This window comes from Chiloscyllium plagiosum, chromosome 14 (genome assembly GCF_004010195.1).
Source record: "Chiloscyllium plagiosum isolate BGI_BamShark_2017 chromosome 14, ASM401019v2, whole genome shotgun sequence".
In the NCBI taxonomy this organism is placed as follows: domain Eukaryota; kingdom Metazoa; phylum Chordata; class Chondrichthyes; order Orectolobiformes; family Hemiscylliidae; genus Chiloscyllium; species Chiloscyllium plagiosum.
Window position 1 is genome coordinate 11,769,737 of NC_057723.1, and position 18,209 is coordinate 11,787,945.

The following is an 18,209-nucleotide window of genomic DNA, read 5'->3' on the forward strand; positions in this document are numbered from 1 at the left end:
CCAGTGGGCCAAATGGTCTAACTCTGTGTCATGAAAATTTCTGTGATATCTCATTTCCCTTTCTGGAGCTAGGGATTAGTTGCAGACTCTCTGAATCAGGACCGCGGTCCCCAAGTTGAGAATCAAGACTTAGATATATTTTAATTGTCATGAACTTTTTCCATGGTTATAAGACAAGCAATTGCTGTCTGAGTATTGACATATAGTATTACCAAGAATCAGAGAAACAGATAAGAAGAGTTATGCAGCGAGCTGTTGTGATCTGGAAGGGTGATTGAAGCAGAATGAATCCCAGTTGTTTTGAAAGGAAATTGGATAAATTCTTGAAAGGGAAAGCTGTGCACAACGACGTGAAAACAACAAAACGACAACACTAACTTGCATTTATATAGCACCTTTAATGCAGTAGACTGTCACAAGACACTTCATGTAACCAAACAAGGTTTGAAATCTGAGCCAGAGATGTTTGGGGCAATGATCAAGAGCTTGTCCAAAGAACTGGGTTGTGAGGAACATGTTAGAGGAGAAAGCAGAAAGGGACTAATTGGATAGCTTTTTCAAAAACCAACACAAGCAAAGTGGCCAACTTCCATGCTGTATGGAACTTATTCCAACCTGTGATTTAATAAATTGCAAAAATAATCCTGTTTTTCTCAATGAAAAGAAACATCTTTTTGTTCTTGCAGCCCGTCATTGGTCGCTGAGGGATTCTTGCAAGTTGCTACTGACGAGACTAAGAATGGTGAAGTTATGACAGTGACGAAGCAAAAAGGAATTGTCCACCTGAAATACTCCAAGAGCCTCTTGTGACCCAGAATGTCTGCAGCCTCCATCCCAACACTCTGAGCATGTGATGCTGGAACCCCAAAACACAGAGTTCCAATACAGATTACACTGTTGCAAGATTTTTAGTGATTTACTAGGTGGAGAATTAGAAATTACAGCACAGAGATGAGCCACTGGACATCTCAGCAGACATGTTTTTTAGAAGATTGGCGGGTTGAGCTTCCATTGTTGCCAGTTGAGGAGCCTCTGGTCTGCTAAGCATAATGTCAAAAAGCACTTTACGTGAGTGTTTTCAAACAAGAATGGTATCTGAGCCCCATAAGGCATTATCGCTGTTTCAGATTTCAGCAGCATTGTCTCCATTGTATGCCTGTGTTCTGCTATATACAAACATCATTCACTTCTTTATGCAGCTGCATATTGCTGATGTGTTTGATCTTTATATTTCATTTCTCAAGAATTTTGATTTTGCCTCTCCCATTTGTTATGGCTCTTCATAAACATTTGCTCATTTTATTCATTTCATTTCCCTTTATTCTTTCGTCTATGGAATTTGTTGGTCCTTCTGAATTGCCCTTGAACTGGGCCATTTCAAGGGGCATTAAGAGTCATCCATATTCTTGTGACTTGGTGTTACAAATTGGCCAGAACAGGTAAAGTTGGCAGATTTCCTTCTGTAAAGAAGCTCATTAATGAATCAGACGGAATTTTATGACAATCAATCATAGTTTCATGGCACCATTTGACTAGCTTTCTATTTCATCTTTTCTAATTGGTTATACATTCTAGTTGTGCATTAATAAAGACCATAAATTTCAGTCATTGGATTCGTAGTCCACTGACATTACCATTACGTCACTGACTCCCTTTTCTGACTCTAGTTATTGGCCGCAAAAAACTTGACTCTGTACAGCTGACATTTTTAGCAGTACACCATACATTTTTTTACCAGCTTATGAGAAAAATATGTATCCATGGTCCACCCAGAATATTACCTTACAAACACACAAATTCGCAGCAGAGTTAGGTTATTCATTCCCCCTCCCAAAATCCGTCATTCACTAAGATCATAGCTGATCTGTTTGTGTTTCGAATTCCACATTCTCATCTACCCTTGATCCTCCTGCCGAACATGAATCTGTATACCTCCTCCTTAAAAATATTTGATAATCCCCCCTGTTTACCATACCTTCTGAGCCAGAGAGCTCCAAAGTTGTACAGCCCTCAGATAACATGTATCCTGACCTTTGTACTGAAGAGCAACTTTAGTTTGTAAATTGCCCCCGAAGAGGTGTCCAGGACAATAGGAGTCAGCTTTTCCACATCCACCTTGTCAAGGCCATCCAGTATGTAATAGATATTTAAATCATTTGTTCAAATGTGTTATGACACAACTCTGGAGCAGGTAGGACTTGAACTCAAGCCTTCTGATCCAGAGATAGGAACATTATCACTGGACCACAAGTATCATAGAACAGAATCATGCTGTGCAGAAAAGGGTCTTCGGCCCATTAAGTCTGCACCAACATGTGATAAACACCTGACCTTCAACCTAATCCCACTTGGTCCATAGCCTTGAATGTTATGATGTGCCAAGTACTCACCCAGATATGTTTCAAAGGATGTGAAACAACCATGCAGTGCATTCCAAACTGTTAATGCCACCTTTTCCTCGTATCTCCTCAACCTTCTATTCTTCATCTTGAACCTGTGTCCCTTCGTAAGGGAAAGTGAGGACTCCAAATGCTGGAGATCAGAGTCGAGAGGGTGGTGCTGGAAAAGCACAGCATGTCAGGCAGCATCCAAGCTTGGATGCTGCCTGACCTGCTGTGCTTTTCCAGCACCACACTCTCAACCCTGTGTCCATTCATGACTGATTCATCAAATAAGGGGAACAGCTGCTCCTTGTCTGCTCTGGCCATGCCCTTCATAATCCTGTACACCTCAATCAGATCGCTCATCAGTCTACTGTGCTGTAATGAAAACAACCCAAGCCTATTCAAGATTTTGTCATACCTTCAATTTTCCATCCCAGGTAGTTTCCTGGTGAATCTCCTCTGCACCCCGTTCTGTACAATCACATCCTTCCTGTAATGTGATACACAGTACTCTAGTTGTGGTGTCACCAAAGTTCTACACAACTCCAACATGACCTCTCTGCTTTTGTAATCTATTCATTGATTGATAAAGGCAAACGTACCGTACGCCTTTTTCATTTCCCTACAATCATGCCCCTCAGCTTTCAAATATCTGTGGACAAACTCACCAAAGTCCTTTTTCCCACCAAACCTCCAACTGACATGCTGTTCATTGAATATTTTCTCGTCAAATTACTTCATCCAAAGTATCACCTTGCACTTTTCAGGGTTAAATTCCATCTGACACTTATCTACTCATTTGACTATCCCATTTATATCATTGTGTAGCCCAAGACACTCAACCTCACTGTTAACCACCCAACCAATCTTTGCATCATCTGCTAATTTACTAATCCAACACCACCACTAGTCATCTATGTCATTTATATAAATGATGAATAATAGGGAACCCAGCCCAGATCCCTGTGGTATGTCACTGGATAATGGTTTCCAGTCACTAAAGCAACCTTCTATCAGCACCCTCTGTCTCCTACAACTGAGTAAATTTTGAATTTGCGTTAACAAATTACCGTGTATCTCATGTGCATTTGCCTTCTTGATAATTCTACTACTGGGACCTTGACAAAGGCTTTGCTGAAATCCATAAAAATTATGGGAAAAGTGAGCACTGCAGATGCTGGTGATCAGAGTCGAAGAGTGTGGTGCTGGAAAAAGCACAGCCGGTCAGGCAGCATCCGAGGAGCAGGAGAATTGACATTTCAAACATAAGCTCTTTATTAGTGTGAGAAACAAAGCTCACAATATAATAAATTTCTGGAACTGTAAATCCCTCCCATTTTACCCCAGAGACAGTTAATATTCGCTTCGAAATTCCCACTCTCCTGGACTTGAAATTTAGAGATGACCTCGCTGCCCCCATATCAACTAAGGAAACTACATCCTCTTTATAAGGTCCCACCTTTAGATTTATCAAGGATTCCTGATGGGTCCCTGGGAGCAGGAACCCCTGACACCCCTATTCTTCAACAAAGTTCATAAGCGGTATCGCCCTCTCTTCCCTTTTCAGATCCGGACACTCTCGTTTAAAGTGACCTGTCTTTCCACTGTAGTAACATCCCGCCTGTGGGAATTTCCACCTCGATCCCTGTCCCTGTCGATTGGTCCCCCTAACGGGTCCTCCTCGTCCTGTTCCCCTACCTCTATTTTTAACATGCTGCCAGCTACCACTCTTGCTTACTATCGGTTCTACTCTTAACTACCTCATCAACCATGGCTACCATCATTTTTGCCTTCTGTTTTTGCTTCTTAAACTCTCTTCTCACAAATACTTGCTGGGCTTCCCGCAACAACTCATCTAGGAGCTTTTCGCTCCACCCCTCTATCTTTTGAATCTTTTTCTGGATGTCTGGCCATGATTTTGTAACGAAATGTACCCTCAGTAGCCCTTCTGCTACTGGCCCTTCCGGGTCTATTCCAGAATACTTTCTCATAGAATCTCTTACTCTTTGGAGAAAGGCTGGAGGGGTCTCATCCCTTCCCTGGCACACTTCAAATGCCTTTGTCATATGTTGTGATTTTGGCGCCGCTTCTCTGATTCCGTTTAATATTAAGTCTTTGAGCTCTTTCATTTCCTCTCTATGATCTTCATTTTGATTATCCCACCCGGGGTCCCTGAGGGGAAACTTTGCTTCACCTTCTCCAGCCTGCCCAGCCCCGACTGGATGCTCCCTGTCCCAGATCTTAATCGCGGCTCCTCTAATGAGCTCTTTTTCCTCTCCAGTAAATAAAGTGTTTAATGTAGACATTAGTTCCACCCAAATGTATAAACTCTGGAATTAGTCAATTTGTTCAGACACTCCCACCTGGTCTTCTATGAGTACCTTCATTTCCTTCTTAAAGGTCCATACCTCCCTGCTCGTTAGGGGTGTACTTACAAACCTGATTTCCTTATCCCCTATTGGGACTTCATGGAGGGGATACATAGTGGTACTTCCTTGTGGGTCTTTGTCCAACTTTTCCTTCTGGCTCACCTTTTGTTTGCGTGTAATCATCCCTGTCGTTCTAGTTTTCCCCGGCCCTGGCCCTGGTCCTGACTCTGACTCTGGCTCTGGCTCTGTCCCTGCCGCCGATTCCCCTATCCCTGCTCCTCCTGAGTCCCCTTCTGCCCTATTTGCAGGTTTGTTATATGGAGGCAGCAGATTATCTAATACTTCCCATGGAGGCAGCGCCGTGGGAGAGCCTCTCTTCTCTGTTTTAACTAAATGAATATTTGTTCCGGAACCCCTCTTCCAACATGAAGCATAATCTGATTCCTCCTAACTGAGGAACTGTTTGCTATTGACATATAAGTTCAAATATTGATAAACCCAGTCCTCGTCCGACCCGTACTTTGGCCAGAAGATGGCAGGACGAAGAATGGGCTCCTTAGTCCATACAAAACAACAATATTTAATCATCTTCTTCTTCTCCTTTTTCCACAATTCCAATTCCACAACATCCTCCCCAGTGAAATTTCTGGAGGTATGTTATCAGTGACCCTGCCTCTATTTCCATTTCCTTTTTCCCCGGAGGTTTTTTATTTACTCCCGGCACTACCCATGTTAAGTTCTTTCGTTCGTCCCTTATTAACTACTAGAACTCAATCCCAGCCACCACGGTAGTACTTAAAAGTCAATTTTATTACCTTGCTCTGTGCATGGAGTTGCCTGGCTTAATGTCTCCCTGTGCCTAATTAAATTTCTAACTTCACAACCCTTTTGCCTGGTTCAGATAGCCTCTCATTGGATCTCAATCAGTCAACCAGAAGGAGGAACCCACCGCCAAGGAACACGGGACCATTCTAAAAAGAATGGGACGCATCTTCCCAGCCGTCGACGGCGCCTACCCTGCTGGCGATGATGTACATCCCGGATGAGCCTCCAAATTGTGAGAAACGAAGCTCACAATATAATAAATTTCAGTCTGAGTCAAATTCTGAAGCAGCGAATTTTATTGAAACATTTTGCAGGATGGGTGTCTAACAAGTAGGCACCCCGATCAGTATGTTACATTGCAAGTTATACAGTTCAACTGAGTCTCTCGGTACTCCCCTTTTACCTTATTGGCTTAGCATGCAAAGCATCAAACCTATCACAAGCTCTAGCTTCACTCCTCCTCTGTTTACTTCTCCCGCTACTCTAAGCCTGTTGCCCCTTACTCTTGATTGTTTCTTGCCTTATTTGACCTTGTACGTGACAAAGGGCAGGTGTCTGCTTGGCCATTTTACCATATAGCTTGACCGTTTCACTACATCCCTCTGTGGTCTATTGTTAGCATGCATCCCCCTTCACTGCTAGCTGTGTACGTGCTTGCTAAAGCAACACTTCTTCCTCCTAATAGTCCACACTGAGCCTTATGACCTCGTGATTATGGTTTTCTGCAGAAGCAAGAAACAGCTACTTGTAGCTGATTGTGCAAGCATATCTAGCTTAACTTACACCCCATCATGATTCAGCCTTGTGATTTTTGCAGAAACAACAACATTTGCAAGCGCCTCTCACATTAGGAATGAAGAGCCTATGCTCGAAACGTCGATTCTCCTGCTCCTCAGATGCTGCCTGACTGTCTGTGCTTTTCAGCACCATACTCTTCGACTCCATATAAACTATATCAACTGCACTACCGTCATGTACACATTGGTCACCTCAAAAAAAACGGAATCAAATTTGAATTCAACTTCAATCAAATTAGAACCCATGCTTCGCGAATCAGCCATTGTAGATATGTTGGATACATTTCCAGCACAAATTAGACCTGAACCTACATCTTCTGGCCAAGAGGCAGTATCACTGCCACTGTGCCACAAGACCTTTTATGATGTTGATCGCTTGACTTTTCATATACAGTAAGCTTTTTATTAACCAGCACCTATGGGACAGGAATGTGCAGTTGATAAAATATTCCAGATAATTAAGAGATAACCTATAACCGCAATAAACCCTGACCAAGCAAAGCTTCGAGATATCAACACCCTTCAAAATATAGTAAGAACATTAACACACCTCCTAAAGTCAATGTAAAAACACACAGTAAGTAATTGAAATGACATACAGGGGTTTTATACAGCTATACTTTATTTCTGACAATGGTGAGAGAAGACGCTGAGATTCAGCTCACCTTTAATGGATGATCATCTGGAACTGCTCTAATTTCCTGGTTAGAAGGAATGATTAGGTCTGCAGCATCGAGTCCAATAGTCTGAAATCCAGAATCTCTTTCTGTTGCAATGGAGTTATTCACTGCAGAAATGTAGGTGTGGAGACAGCAGCAGAAGGGAAAGGAGTGATGGTCATCCTCAAATAGCAAGCTGGTCAATGCAAGACAGCAACATCGTATGAAAAGTTTACCGTCATAAGAATATCTGGGCTACCCAAAACAGTTTGCGACAAATCATCTGTGAGAACAAATACTGAAAGGACCTTCGTATGGCTGCACTTTGATGTGCCAGTGCTGTACTGAAGAGCCAGAATTCAGTTGTGGCCAAGAAGATTCGAGCAAACAAAGAACAGGCTGTACTAGACCTGATATTGTGTAATAAGATAGTATTAATTAATGACCTCATAGTGATGGTGCCCCTAGGTAGCAGCAGCCATTATATAGAGAAAGGCACATGAGTCCCTCCAGATGATCATCCATTAAAGGTGAGCATACCAACATTTCCCAATCTTGAATATTGGTGAAAGGAGAAATACAGGTTGCGGAACGTTTCCTCAAACAGGCATAAGGACAAGCACAAAAATATCAAATTTCAAATAACTGCAACAATGTTCACTGCAGGAAAATGGTTGCTGATTAGTTGGCAAGTTGCAACAGTCAGTATCCTGAAGGAAGGCAACTGTTTACAATATGTATTAATGACATGGAGGAAGAAAGAAAATGTACTGTAGCCAAATTTGATGACACAGAAATAAGTGGAAAGGCATATTACGAGAAGGATACAAATAATTGACAGAGAGATATTCTTCCCATTGAAAGAGATAGGACTCTTAAGGATAAATACTGAGAAGCTGATTCCCCTCAGGGTGTTTTCAGTACTTGCCAATATTGCTGTACATTCCCTGACTAACAGCTATACAAGCTACCAATCTAAGGTAATCAGTTGAGCCAGAAGCAATATATATTTATATGCATCATATATTCATAAATGTAGGTCTAGCCAGAGGGTATAGTCTCAGAGTAAAGGGACACCAATTTAAAACAGATGAGGAAAAATTTCATCAGCGAGGTTTGAGAGATTTTGGAACTTCTTGTCACAGACAGCTGCAGAGCAGAGTTGGTGTATAATGCTGAGATAGATAGATTCTTGATCAGTAGGGGAAACAACGGTTACTGAGAAAGGGCAGGAAAGTAGACATGATGAATATCATTGGATCAGCCATGATCCTATTGAGTGGAGGAGTGGGCTCAAGGGTGTGAATGGTGTTCTCCTGTTCTTATTTCTTATAGTCTTATGGTCTTATTGGCTTTGATGCTCTTTATTTCTGCATCACGCTGACAAAGTGAGCAAATAGGCATGGCCTTATTTACAAGATTGATAGTAAGGTGAATCTTATAGCGCAAGTAGACAACACTTGGCAAACATTGTCTAGAACGTCGATTCTCCTGTTTCCTGGATGCTGCCTGACCTGCTGCGCTTTTCCAGCAACACATTTTCAGCTCTGATCTCCAGCATCTGCAGACCTCACTTTCTCCTCTAGGAATAAATTACTGCAGGTGTTAGAATCTGTATTGAAAACAACAAATGCTGGAGGTCACAGCAGGTCTAACAGCATCCATGGAGAGAGAGCAAGCTAACATTTTGAATTTTCATCAGAGCTTGAGGAATACCTATTCTGAAGAAGTTTTGCTCTTCCCTATGACCAGCTGTAATGAAGTGTCATCTTGACTCGAAACATTAACTTGCTTTGTATCCATGGATGCCATCTGACCCGCCGTGATCTCCAGCATTTGTTGTTTTCAGTACATGTCAACATTGCTGTACATTCCCTAGCTAACAACTATACAAGCAACCAGTCTAAGATAATCAGTTGAGCTAGAAGCAACACGTATTTAGATGCATCATATATTCATAAATGCTAGTCTAGCCATCAAATCAGGAGGGAAAAAAGGGGACATGAGATAGCTTTGGCAAATAGGGTTAAGGAGAATCTAAAGGGATATTATAAATATATTAAGGACAAAAGGGTAACTAGGAAGAGAATAAGGTCCCTCAAAGGTCAGCAAGGCAGCCTATGTGTGGAGCCACAGGAGATGGGGGAGATACTAAACAAGTATTTTGCATCACTATTTACTGTGGAGAAGGACATAGAAAATACAGAATATGGGCAAATCGATGGTGACATCTTGAAAAAAGTTCATATTACGAGGAAGAGATGCTGGATGTCTTGAAATGCATAAAAGCGGATAAATCCCCAGGTCCTGATCAGGTGTACCCTAGAACTCTGAGGGAAGGTAGGGAAGTAATTGCTGAGCATCTTGCTGAGATATTTGTATCACCAATCATCACAGGTGAGGTGCCAGAAGACTGGAGGTTGGCTAACGTGGTGCCACAATTTAAGAAAGGTGTTAAGGAAAAGCCAGGGAACTGTAGAGCAGTGAGCCTGACATCAGTTGTGGCCAGGTTGTTGGAGGGAATCCTGAGGGATAGGATTTACATATATTTGGAAAGGTGAGGACCGATTAGGGATAGTCAGCATGGCTTTGTGCATGGGAAATCATGTCTCAGAAACTTTATTGAGTTTTTTGAAGAAGTAACAAAGGGGATTGATGAGATCAGAGTGGTGGATGTGATCTATGTAGACTTCAGTCAGGTGTACGACAAGGTTCCTCATGGGAGACTGGTTAGCAAGGTTATATCTCATAGAATACAGGAGAAAGTGAGGTCTGCAGATGCTGGAGATCAGAGCTGAAAATGTGTTGCTGGAACAGTGCAGCAGGTCAGGCAGCATCCAAGGAGCAGGAGAATCGACGTTTCGGGCACAAGCCCTTCTTCAGGTTCCTGAAGAAGGGCTTATGCCTGAAATGTCGATTTTCCTGATCCTTGGATGCTGCCTGACCTGCTGCGCTGTTCCAGCAACACATTTTCAGCTCATGGAATACAGGGAGAACTAGCCATTTGGATACAGAACTGGCTTGAAGGTAGAAGACAGAGGGTAGGGGTGGAGGATTGTTTTTAAGACAGGAGGCTTCTGACCAGTGGAGTGACACAAGGATCGGTGCTGGGTCCAGTGTTTTTTTTCATTTATATAATTTGATTTGGATGTGAAAATAGGAGGTATATTTAATAAGTTTGCAGATGGAGACATAGTGGACAGCAAAGAAGGTGACCTCAGATTCAAGCGGGATCTTAATCAGACAGGCCAATGGGCTGAGGGATGGCAAATGGAGTTCAATTTAGTTAAATGCGAGGTGCATATTGGAAAAGCAAATCAGAGCAGGACTTATACACTTAATGGGAAGGTCCTCGGGAGTGTTGCTGAACAAAGAGACCTTGGAATGCAGGTTAATAGTTCCTTGAAAGTAGAGTCGCAGGTAGATAGGATAGTGAAGAAGGCATTTGGTATGCTTTCCTTTATTGAATAGAGCATTGAGTGTAGGAATTGGGAGGTCACGTACAGGACATTGATTAGGCCACTTTTGGAATATTGTGTACAATTCTAGTCTCCTTCCTATTAGAAGGATGTTGTGAAACCTGAAAGGGTTCAGAAAAGATGCTGCCATGTTTGGATGATTTGAGCTATAGGGAGAGGCTGAACAGGCTGGGGCAGTTCACCCTGGAGCATCGGAGGCCAAGGGTGACATTATAGAGGTTTATAAATTCATGAAGGGCATGGATAGGATACATACATAAGGACTTTTCCCTGGGGTGGGGGTGTCCAGAACTCGAGGGCATAGGTTTAGGGTGATAGGGGAAAGATATAAAGATATAGGGCAACTTTTTCACACAGGAGGTGGTGCATGTATGAAATGAGTTGCCAGAGGAAGTGGTGGAAGCTGGTACAATTGCAACATTTAAAAGGCATGGATATATGAAAAGGAAGGGATGAGAGGGATTTGGGCCGGGTGCTGGCAAATGGGACTAGGTTAGGTTAGGATATCCGGTTGGCATATATGAGTTGGCATATATTGTGCTGTACATCTCTATGACTCTATGGCTCTATAACACATGTCTCATTGAATAAGCTAAAAAAAATCCCTACTACCAATGTCAGGTTAAGAGGCCTAGTATAGTTCCCTAACCTCCCATCCTGAGTCTTTTCTTGATGAGTGGAGTTATGTTTGCCACCTGTTATTGCATGTGGACCTTTTTAGAACTTAGGGATTCTGGAAGATCAAATCCAATGCATTCACTGTGTCCCGCAGCCACATTGTTTAAAAACCTGGGACAGGGAATTTGTCAGATTTTGGTTCCTTTATAAAAATATTATTTAACAAGATGCAATGTGCAATCGATGAGGTCAGCATTTATTGCTTAACCTCATTTGCCTTTGAGAAGATGGTGGAGAGCTAGTGTGGTCCATCTGGCAACAGTACACCTACTTGTACTTGCAATTTTTTCAGTTCTGGAATTTCGCCACTCTCATTCCTCATTATTTCAGCTTTTATTTTGGTGTTTTCATCTCTGAAAACAAACAAACCTCTTCTTGTCACCCAGTCTCTACTATAATTTCTGTCTTTATCTCTCTGAAGCTCACATTAATTTTGTGAATTACTTTATTTTTACATTCTTATTGAAGCTCTAACGATATTTTTTATATTTCTTGCTAATTTATTCTAATGTTCTATTTCCCCTCTCTTTATCAATTGCTTTGTCATCCTTTGCTGATTGTTAAGTCCATGGAACCCTCAGGATGATAATGTTGCCAAAAATGTAATTAAGTCATTTTAAAAAAAATTAAAGGCTATTCTTAACCACTTTAGACAGCCTTGACTTTGCAGCATTAAACTGATTTCTTTATTCTTCAAAGGAATTTATGTACTTTGAGAATTATGAATTATTTCTTCAAATGAATGTCTATGCTTATCCAATAATATATTTTAATTTCAACTCCCAATTTGCCTCAGCCATTTTACCTGTCATAGCTTTGTTTAAGTTTATGCCCGTAGTTTAGTCCATAATAACATCACTCCCAAATTTAATATGAAATTCTATCATCTAGTGATCACTCTTCCAGAGAGATGATCATTTACCATAAACTAGTCAACTAACCATGCCTCTAAATCAATTCCCGCCTCAGGCAACTGACTGTGTGGAGTTTGCACATTCTCCCCGTGTCTGCGTGGGTTTCCTCCGGGTGCTCCGGTTTCCTCCCACATTCCAAAAATGTGCAGGTTAGGTGAATTGGCCATGTTAAATTGCCTGTAGTGTTAGGGGCAGGGGTAAATGTAGGGGAATGGGTCTGGGTGGGTTGTGCTTCGGTGAGTCGGTGTGGACTTGTTAGGCCGAAGGGCCTGTTTCCACACTGTAAGTAATCTAATCCAATCTAAATCATCCTGGTCTCTAGTTCTTTGCCAACATGTTGTTTTAGAATACTATCTTCACTATATTTCGTGATGTATCTTTCAAGGTACTTTTGACAATTTGGTTCTCCCATTCTATAAGAAGATTGAAATGCCCAACTATAATTGCATTAGCATGTGTCTCACATTATATTAACAGAACAATGTCCAAGAAACTATTCCTACCAGTGTTTGTTATCTTCTATCACTTCTTACTTCCACCCATACTGATTGCACCTTGATTTTCCGAAGTATTTATTTCATCTTTTAATATGAACAATACAACCTCTATTTATATTATTTTTGTATTTTCTAAAAGTCAATATATAGTTCCCAATTCAGATCATCCTACAACCACATCAGCCACATCATAATAACTGCTATATAAAACCCATAATGTCTATTTGTGTCATTAATTCATTGTCTTGCTACAAATTTTTTACGTATTCTGATAAAACACCTTTAAATATAACCTTTTCCTATCTTCCCCACCTCTGGTCTTAATTGCTAATGCCCTATTACAATTGACAACCTTTCTGTTCCTGACTGGTGCAATGTTATAATTTTACTGAAATCCCATAATCTATACTGACGAATTGTCCTTCAGACTTCTCCAATTTGGACTGTGCATATTGTGAATACCACCACCAGGTGGTGCAAAGAGCACATGTGCTCTGTTATGACTTGCTGTCACGGAAGTCAAAAAAGAAAATAGTGCTGCTGGACATTGAATAACTCATTAAGGGTGAATGGCAAGAGTCAGAGGGATGTAGTGGGGGTGAAACCAATGTAGTAGCAGCCCCAACACCCTCAGCCGCAACCCTGCTCTCCAGGGCCTGTATGGGAGGGCACAGTTGGACTGCTTCACCCAGAGTATACCCTGGCCCACAAATGACTACAGGGATTTGAGTTCTCACACCAGACCAATCAAATCTCAAACAGTGATACTTGTTCCAGAGTGAGCACCCAGTGCATACACATGTTTGTTTCAGAGTACATTTGGGCATAAGGCAGTCACTACAGAAAGGGTGAGTGCTGTCTGAGGACAGCTCCCCTTGAAGATATGGGCCATGGTTCAGTGGAAGGGTCACCAGACCCAAAACGTTAACTCTGATTTCTCTCCACAGATGCTGCCAGACATGCTAAGCTTTTCCAGAAACTTTTATTTTTATTTCTGATTTACAGCATTTCTTTAAGTTTTTATATGGGCCATGATAATTGACAGCATGTCCACCCTAACCAAGCCCTCCCAATGCTGTTTGTCCTGATTCCTGGTCCTTCAACAATGCAGCACTCCCCTAGTATTGCTCCTCTGGCAGTGCAGTGCTCTGTCAGTACTTTCTCCAAACAGTACAGTTGTTCACTTCTTACTGCCCCTCTGACAATGCAGCCTCTAATCTGTTCCCTAATAGTACAACCTGTCCTTGGTATTCCCCTTCAACTGTGCAACATTCCATTAGTAATGTTTCCTAACATTCTCTCAGTACTGACCCTCTGACAGTGCAGCATTCCCTGAGTACTGACTCTCTGACAATGCAGCACTCCCTCAGTTCTGACCCTCTGACAGTGCAGCATTCCCTGAGTACTGACCCTCTGACAATGCAGCACTCCCTCAGTACTGATTCTCTGACAATGTAGCACTCCCTCAGTACTGACCTTCTGACAGTGTAGCACTCCCGCAGTACTGACCCTCTTACAGTGCTCCCTCAAATACTAACTCTCTGACAGTACTCCCTCAGTACTGAACTCTTGCACTGGGAGTGTCACGTCTTTAGGTTATGACATAAACATGGATCTCTGATTACCACAGTAACTATAATTGGAAGCACACTAGCTTCCAATTATACACTAGCTTCCAATTAAACCTGTTGGACTATAACCTGGTGTTGTGTGATTTTTAACTTTGTACACCAGTCCAACACCAACATCTCCAAATTATAATAACCTGGGGAGTCTTGATGGAATTGGCCCAGTCATCTGCCTGCATGTCACACCTGACAAGCAAAACCACCAAACTGGTTGAACCAAGTTAAAGGACATGATTAATCTCCAGCAACCCTTCCTTATATTTTTACAAGGCAGAAAATAGCTTCAACACAGTCAATGTGGACACACTTGCTCTCTGATACTTGGGACGGGGGAGGGGTGAATGCAGGCACTGCAGTTACTGAGTGTGGATGAATAGCAGGATTGCGTGTAGAAAGATCTGTGGCACCAGGAGGCCATTCAGCCCATTGTTGGCCAGTAAAGAAACATCATCCATGTCCCTTTTCAATTCTTGGTATGCAGCCTCCTGGGTTATGTCTCAGTCAGTGCACATCCCTGTGTGGGGACAGGTTCTGCCTCTCTCACCCCCAGTCACCTCCAGCAACCTCAGAGAAAAAATTGAAACCACAACCCTGCTCTGACCCTTAGAGTACAGCGCAGAAGAGGCCATTTGGCCCTCCCAGTCTACATCTATAAACTACTCTGAATCTACACCAGTCCCATTTTCCAGCACTTGGACAATGCTATAATATTACGTGTTCATTCCAAGTACTTTTTAAAGGTTGTGAGGTTTCCTGACTTAACTATTCTCACAGGAAGTGAATTACAGATCCCCACCATCCTTCTCCCAAATCCACGTTCCTCAGTTCTTCAAAGTGAAGGCAATGGATCTTGTTATGACATCTCCCTGTCTGGGTACAGGGCAAGGGGTAAAGGCAGAGTGAACTCAGGTATGACAGCCCTTTCCCCGATCAAACGCTGCTTGGTTTAAAGGCTGAGGAAATATTCCAATCCATAGTGTGGAAACTGGTCATGTGGAATTAGAAATGTGAGGGTGGGGGGAAGTGGGAGGGTGACGGAATTTCAGTTTGGTGCAAAAACAAGAAGAAATGGGGAGGAAACTGATCATATCAGGAGGATGGGCGGCAATCTTCCTGTCTCTCTCTCTGTATAGGTGGATATGAGCTGCTCATGCAAATATTTACTCATGACAAGTTAACCGCAAACTCTTCATTAAGTCTCGGAGCAAAAGGCTTAAATCCACCGTCAGTGCTACGATGGAGCTCCAGGGGAAAGTTGCGCTGGTGACTGGCGCTGCCCAAGGCATCGGGAAAGCAATTGCTGAAATCCTCCTGAAGAACGGCGCTAAGGTAACAATTCTGGTGGAATCATTCCTGTCAATTTCCCCGTGTAAAGAAAGACGACAATTGCCCGCGCAGTGTGTTCAGAAATGCAGCTGTTTGTGTAAACTTGATTGATCTGGAACAAGCGGTACGTAAAAGCTAGGTTGAATAATGAGTTTTAAATTGGAACTTAACTGCAGGGAAAACCATATTCCAGCAATTTACAGGAATTACCTGCGGGCAAGTATGCAACGACAGAACGTGTAACACCTGCCCATCTACCTCCTCCTTCCTCACTTTCTGACTGTCCAGGCACAAGTTCCAGGAGCAGCTTTAAGTGCTCTTTATCTAGTCTACTGTATTCACGGATCACAATGTGGTCTCCTCTACACTGGGGAGATGAGCGCAGATTGGGTAACCACTTTGCACAATACCTACATTCTGTCAACAAAAATGACCGTGAGCTTCCGGTTATAGAGACACGCAGCACTTAAACAGAATGTTTCGTCCAACTAGTCCAGGTACATCAGACATCTCAATCTGACCTAGTCCCTTTTGCCAGCATTCGGCCCATATCCTTCTAAACCTTCACATTCATCTGGATGTCTTTTAAATATTGTAATTGTATCGGACTCCACCACTTCCTCTGGCAGCTCATTGCATACATGCACCACCCTCTGCATGAAAAAATTCTACCGCTGTCCCTTTTAAATATTTCCCCTCTCACCTTAAACCTATGCCCTCTAGTTTTGGATTGCCCCACCCTGCCCCTCATGATTTTACAAACCTCTAAAAGGTCAGCCCTCAATGTCCAATGCTCCAGGGAAAAAAGCCCCAGACTATTCAATCTGTCCCTATAGCTCTAACCTTCCAACCCTGGCTACATCCTTGTACATCTTTTCAGCATCCTTTGAAGTTTAACAAGATTTTCCAATAGCAGGGAGTCCAGAACAGCTGCACCATGTCCTTTACAGCTGCACCATGTCCTTTACAGCTGCACCATGACATCCCAATCCTATACTCAATGTTCTGACCACTGAAGGCAAGCTTGGCACATGCTTTCTTCATCACCCTATCTACCCACTAATCAACTTTCAAGGAACTATGTGCCTGCACCTCTCAGTTCCTTTGTTTGGTAACACTCCCCAGGGCCTTACCATTCACTGTATAGGTCTTGCCCTCCTGCCACTTTAATACAGCACCGGTTCCCTCACCAACATCTCTGTCTTTTGCTTGCTGCAGTGTTCCAGTGAAGTTCAGTGCTAACTGGAAGAATAGCGTGTCATTTTTCCCCTTGGGGAGCCTGCAGACTTCCAAACTCAAAACTGAGTTCAGTAACTTTAGGGTTTGAACATCGTCGTCCATGTCTTTACCCACCCCCACATCCCAGGTCCTGTCATCATATTGATACAGCTAACCCATTTTCACTTACTTATGGTCTACATTAGCAACTCTTCTTTCTGGCATACCATGATCTATCCTTTATTTGCCTCACTCTCTTTCTCTCTGACTTGGCTCCATCTCCACCTAATGCTTACTCCCTTACTCCAACTACCATCCCCTGTCTTCAGCATGTATACCACCATTTGTTAGCTACCATCAGTTCTGAAGAACAATCACCATACTCAAATCATTTATTCTGCTTTCTCTCCGTAGTGCTGCCAGACATGCAGAGTTTCTCCACCAATTTGTGTTTTTGTCTAAGCATATTGATAACTTTTTAAAATTCATTTTCATTAGTCATCATAACAGCAAGAGTTCCTTGGGATGGTGTCTTCAGCTGCTTCAATGACCTGGTTTTTATTCACTTTTAAGACGTGGGCTGTGCCAGAATTTATTGCTTGTCCCTAGTGCCCTTGAGAAGGTGGTGGTGAGCTGCCTTCTTGAGTCACTGCAGTCCATGTGCTGTAGCTAGACCCACTGTACTGTTGGGGAGGGAGTTGCATGATGTAACAGTGAATGCACAGCAATGTATTTTCAAATCAGGATGGTGAGTGACTTGGAAGAGAACTCCAAGGTGGTGGTGTTCCCATGTGTTTTTCCCTTGTCCTTTGAGATGGAAATGATCATGGGTTTGGAAGGTACTGTTTGTGGAGCTTTGCTAAATTTAAACAGTGTATCTTGTAGATAGTATATGCAGTAAAGTCTTGTTGTCTGCAGGTTGACCATAAGACATAGGAGTAAAAATAGGCCATTCAGCCCATTGTGTCTGTTCTGCCATTCTGTTAGATCATGTCTGATTGGTGAGGTTGAGGCCAAGTATGATTTCCTCTCTTGTTGATTCCCTTACAATTGCCGTTGACTTACGGTAGCTATTATATACTTTAGCACTTGACCAACTCAGTCAGTAGTCAGGCTGCTGAGTCCCTCTTGGTAGTGGATATTGAAGGCCTCCATCCAGATTCCATCCTGTGTCCAAATGCAGCAAGACCTGAATACCATCCAGGCTTGGACTGATGAGTGGAAGTAACATTTGTGTAACACAAGTATCAAGCAATGACCATCATGAGCAAGAGAGAATTTGATCCTCACTCCTTGACATTCAATGTGAGTACCTGTTTTAAAAAATTCTCAAGGTCAGGTCCGTAGGAGAGTAGTCTGACACAGAACAAACGACCAAGAGGCGAGTCTGCTAGAATATGAGCATTTTATTCCCCGCAGCGTCACCACAACCAAC

At 42.5% G+C, this 18,209-nt stretch overlaps 2 protein-coding genes and 1 pseudogene across 7 annotated transcripts in view; all 3 read left to right on the forward strand.

Moving 5' to 3' along the window:
- Positions 1 to 5,856, forward strand: part of LOC122556488 (15-hydroxyprostaglandin dehydrogenase [NAD(+)]-like) — a 41,520-nt gene extending 35,664 nt beyond the window's left edge. For 3 of the 6 annotated variants that reach the window (XM_043703174.1, XM_043703175.1, XM_043703177.1), the window contains exon 8: positions 687 to 2,533. In XM_043703174.1, the coding sequence (XP_043559109.1) occupies positions 687 to 810 (124 nt within the window). In that variant the 3' untranslated portion in view covers positions 811 to 2,533. Of the gene's footprint in view, positions 1 to 686; positions 2,537 to 5,654 lie in introns of those variants that run through there. The other 3 variants (XR_006313545.1, XM_043703179.1, XM_043703178.1) reach the window with 3 other exon arrangements.
- Positions 5,857 to 7,037: 1,181 nt separating this feature from the next.
- Positions 7,038 to 7,548, forward strand: LOC122556489 (annotated as a pseudogene).
- Positions 7,549 to 15,345: 7,797 nt separating this feature from the next.
- The window catches only part of LOC122556487 (15-hydroxyprostaglandin dehydrogenase [NAD(+)]-like), a 19,244-nt gene continuing 16,380 nt past the window's right edge, over positions 15,346 to 18,209 (forward strand). Inside the window, exon 1 of the mRNA XM_043703173.1 lies at positions 15,346 to 15,559. Within this exon, the coding sequence (XP_043559108.1) occupies positions 15,467 to 15,559 (93 nt within the window). The 5' untranslated portion in view covers positions 15,346 to 15,466. The remainder of the gene's footprint in view (positions 15,560 to 18,209) is intronic.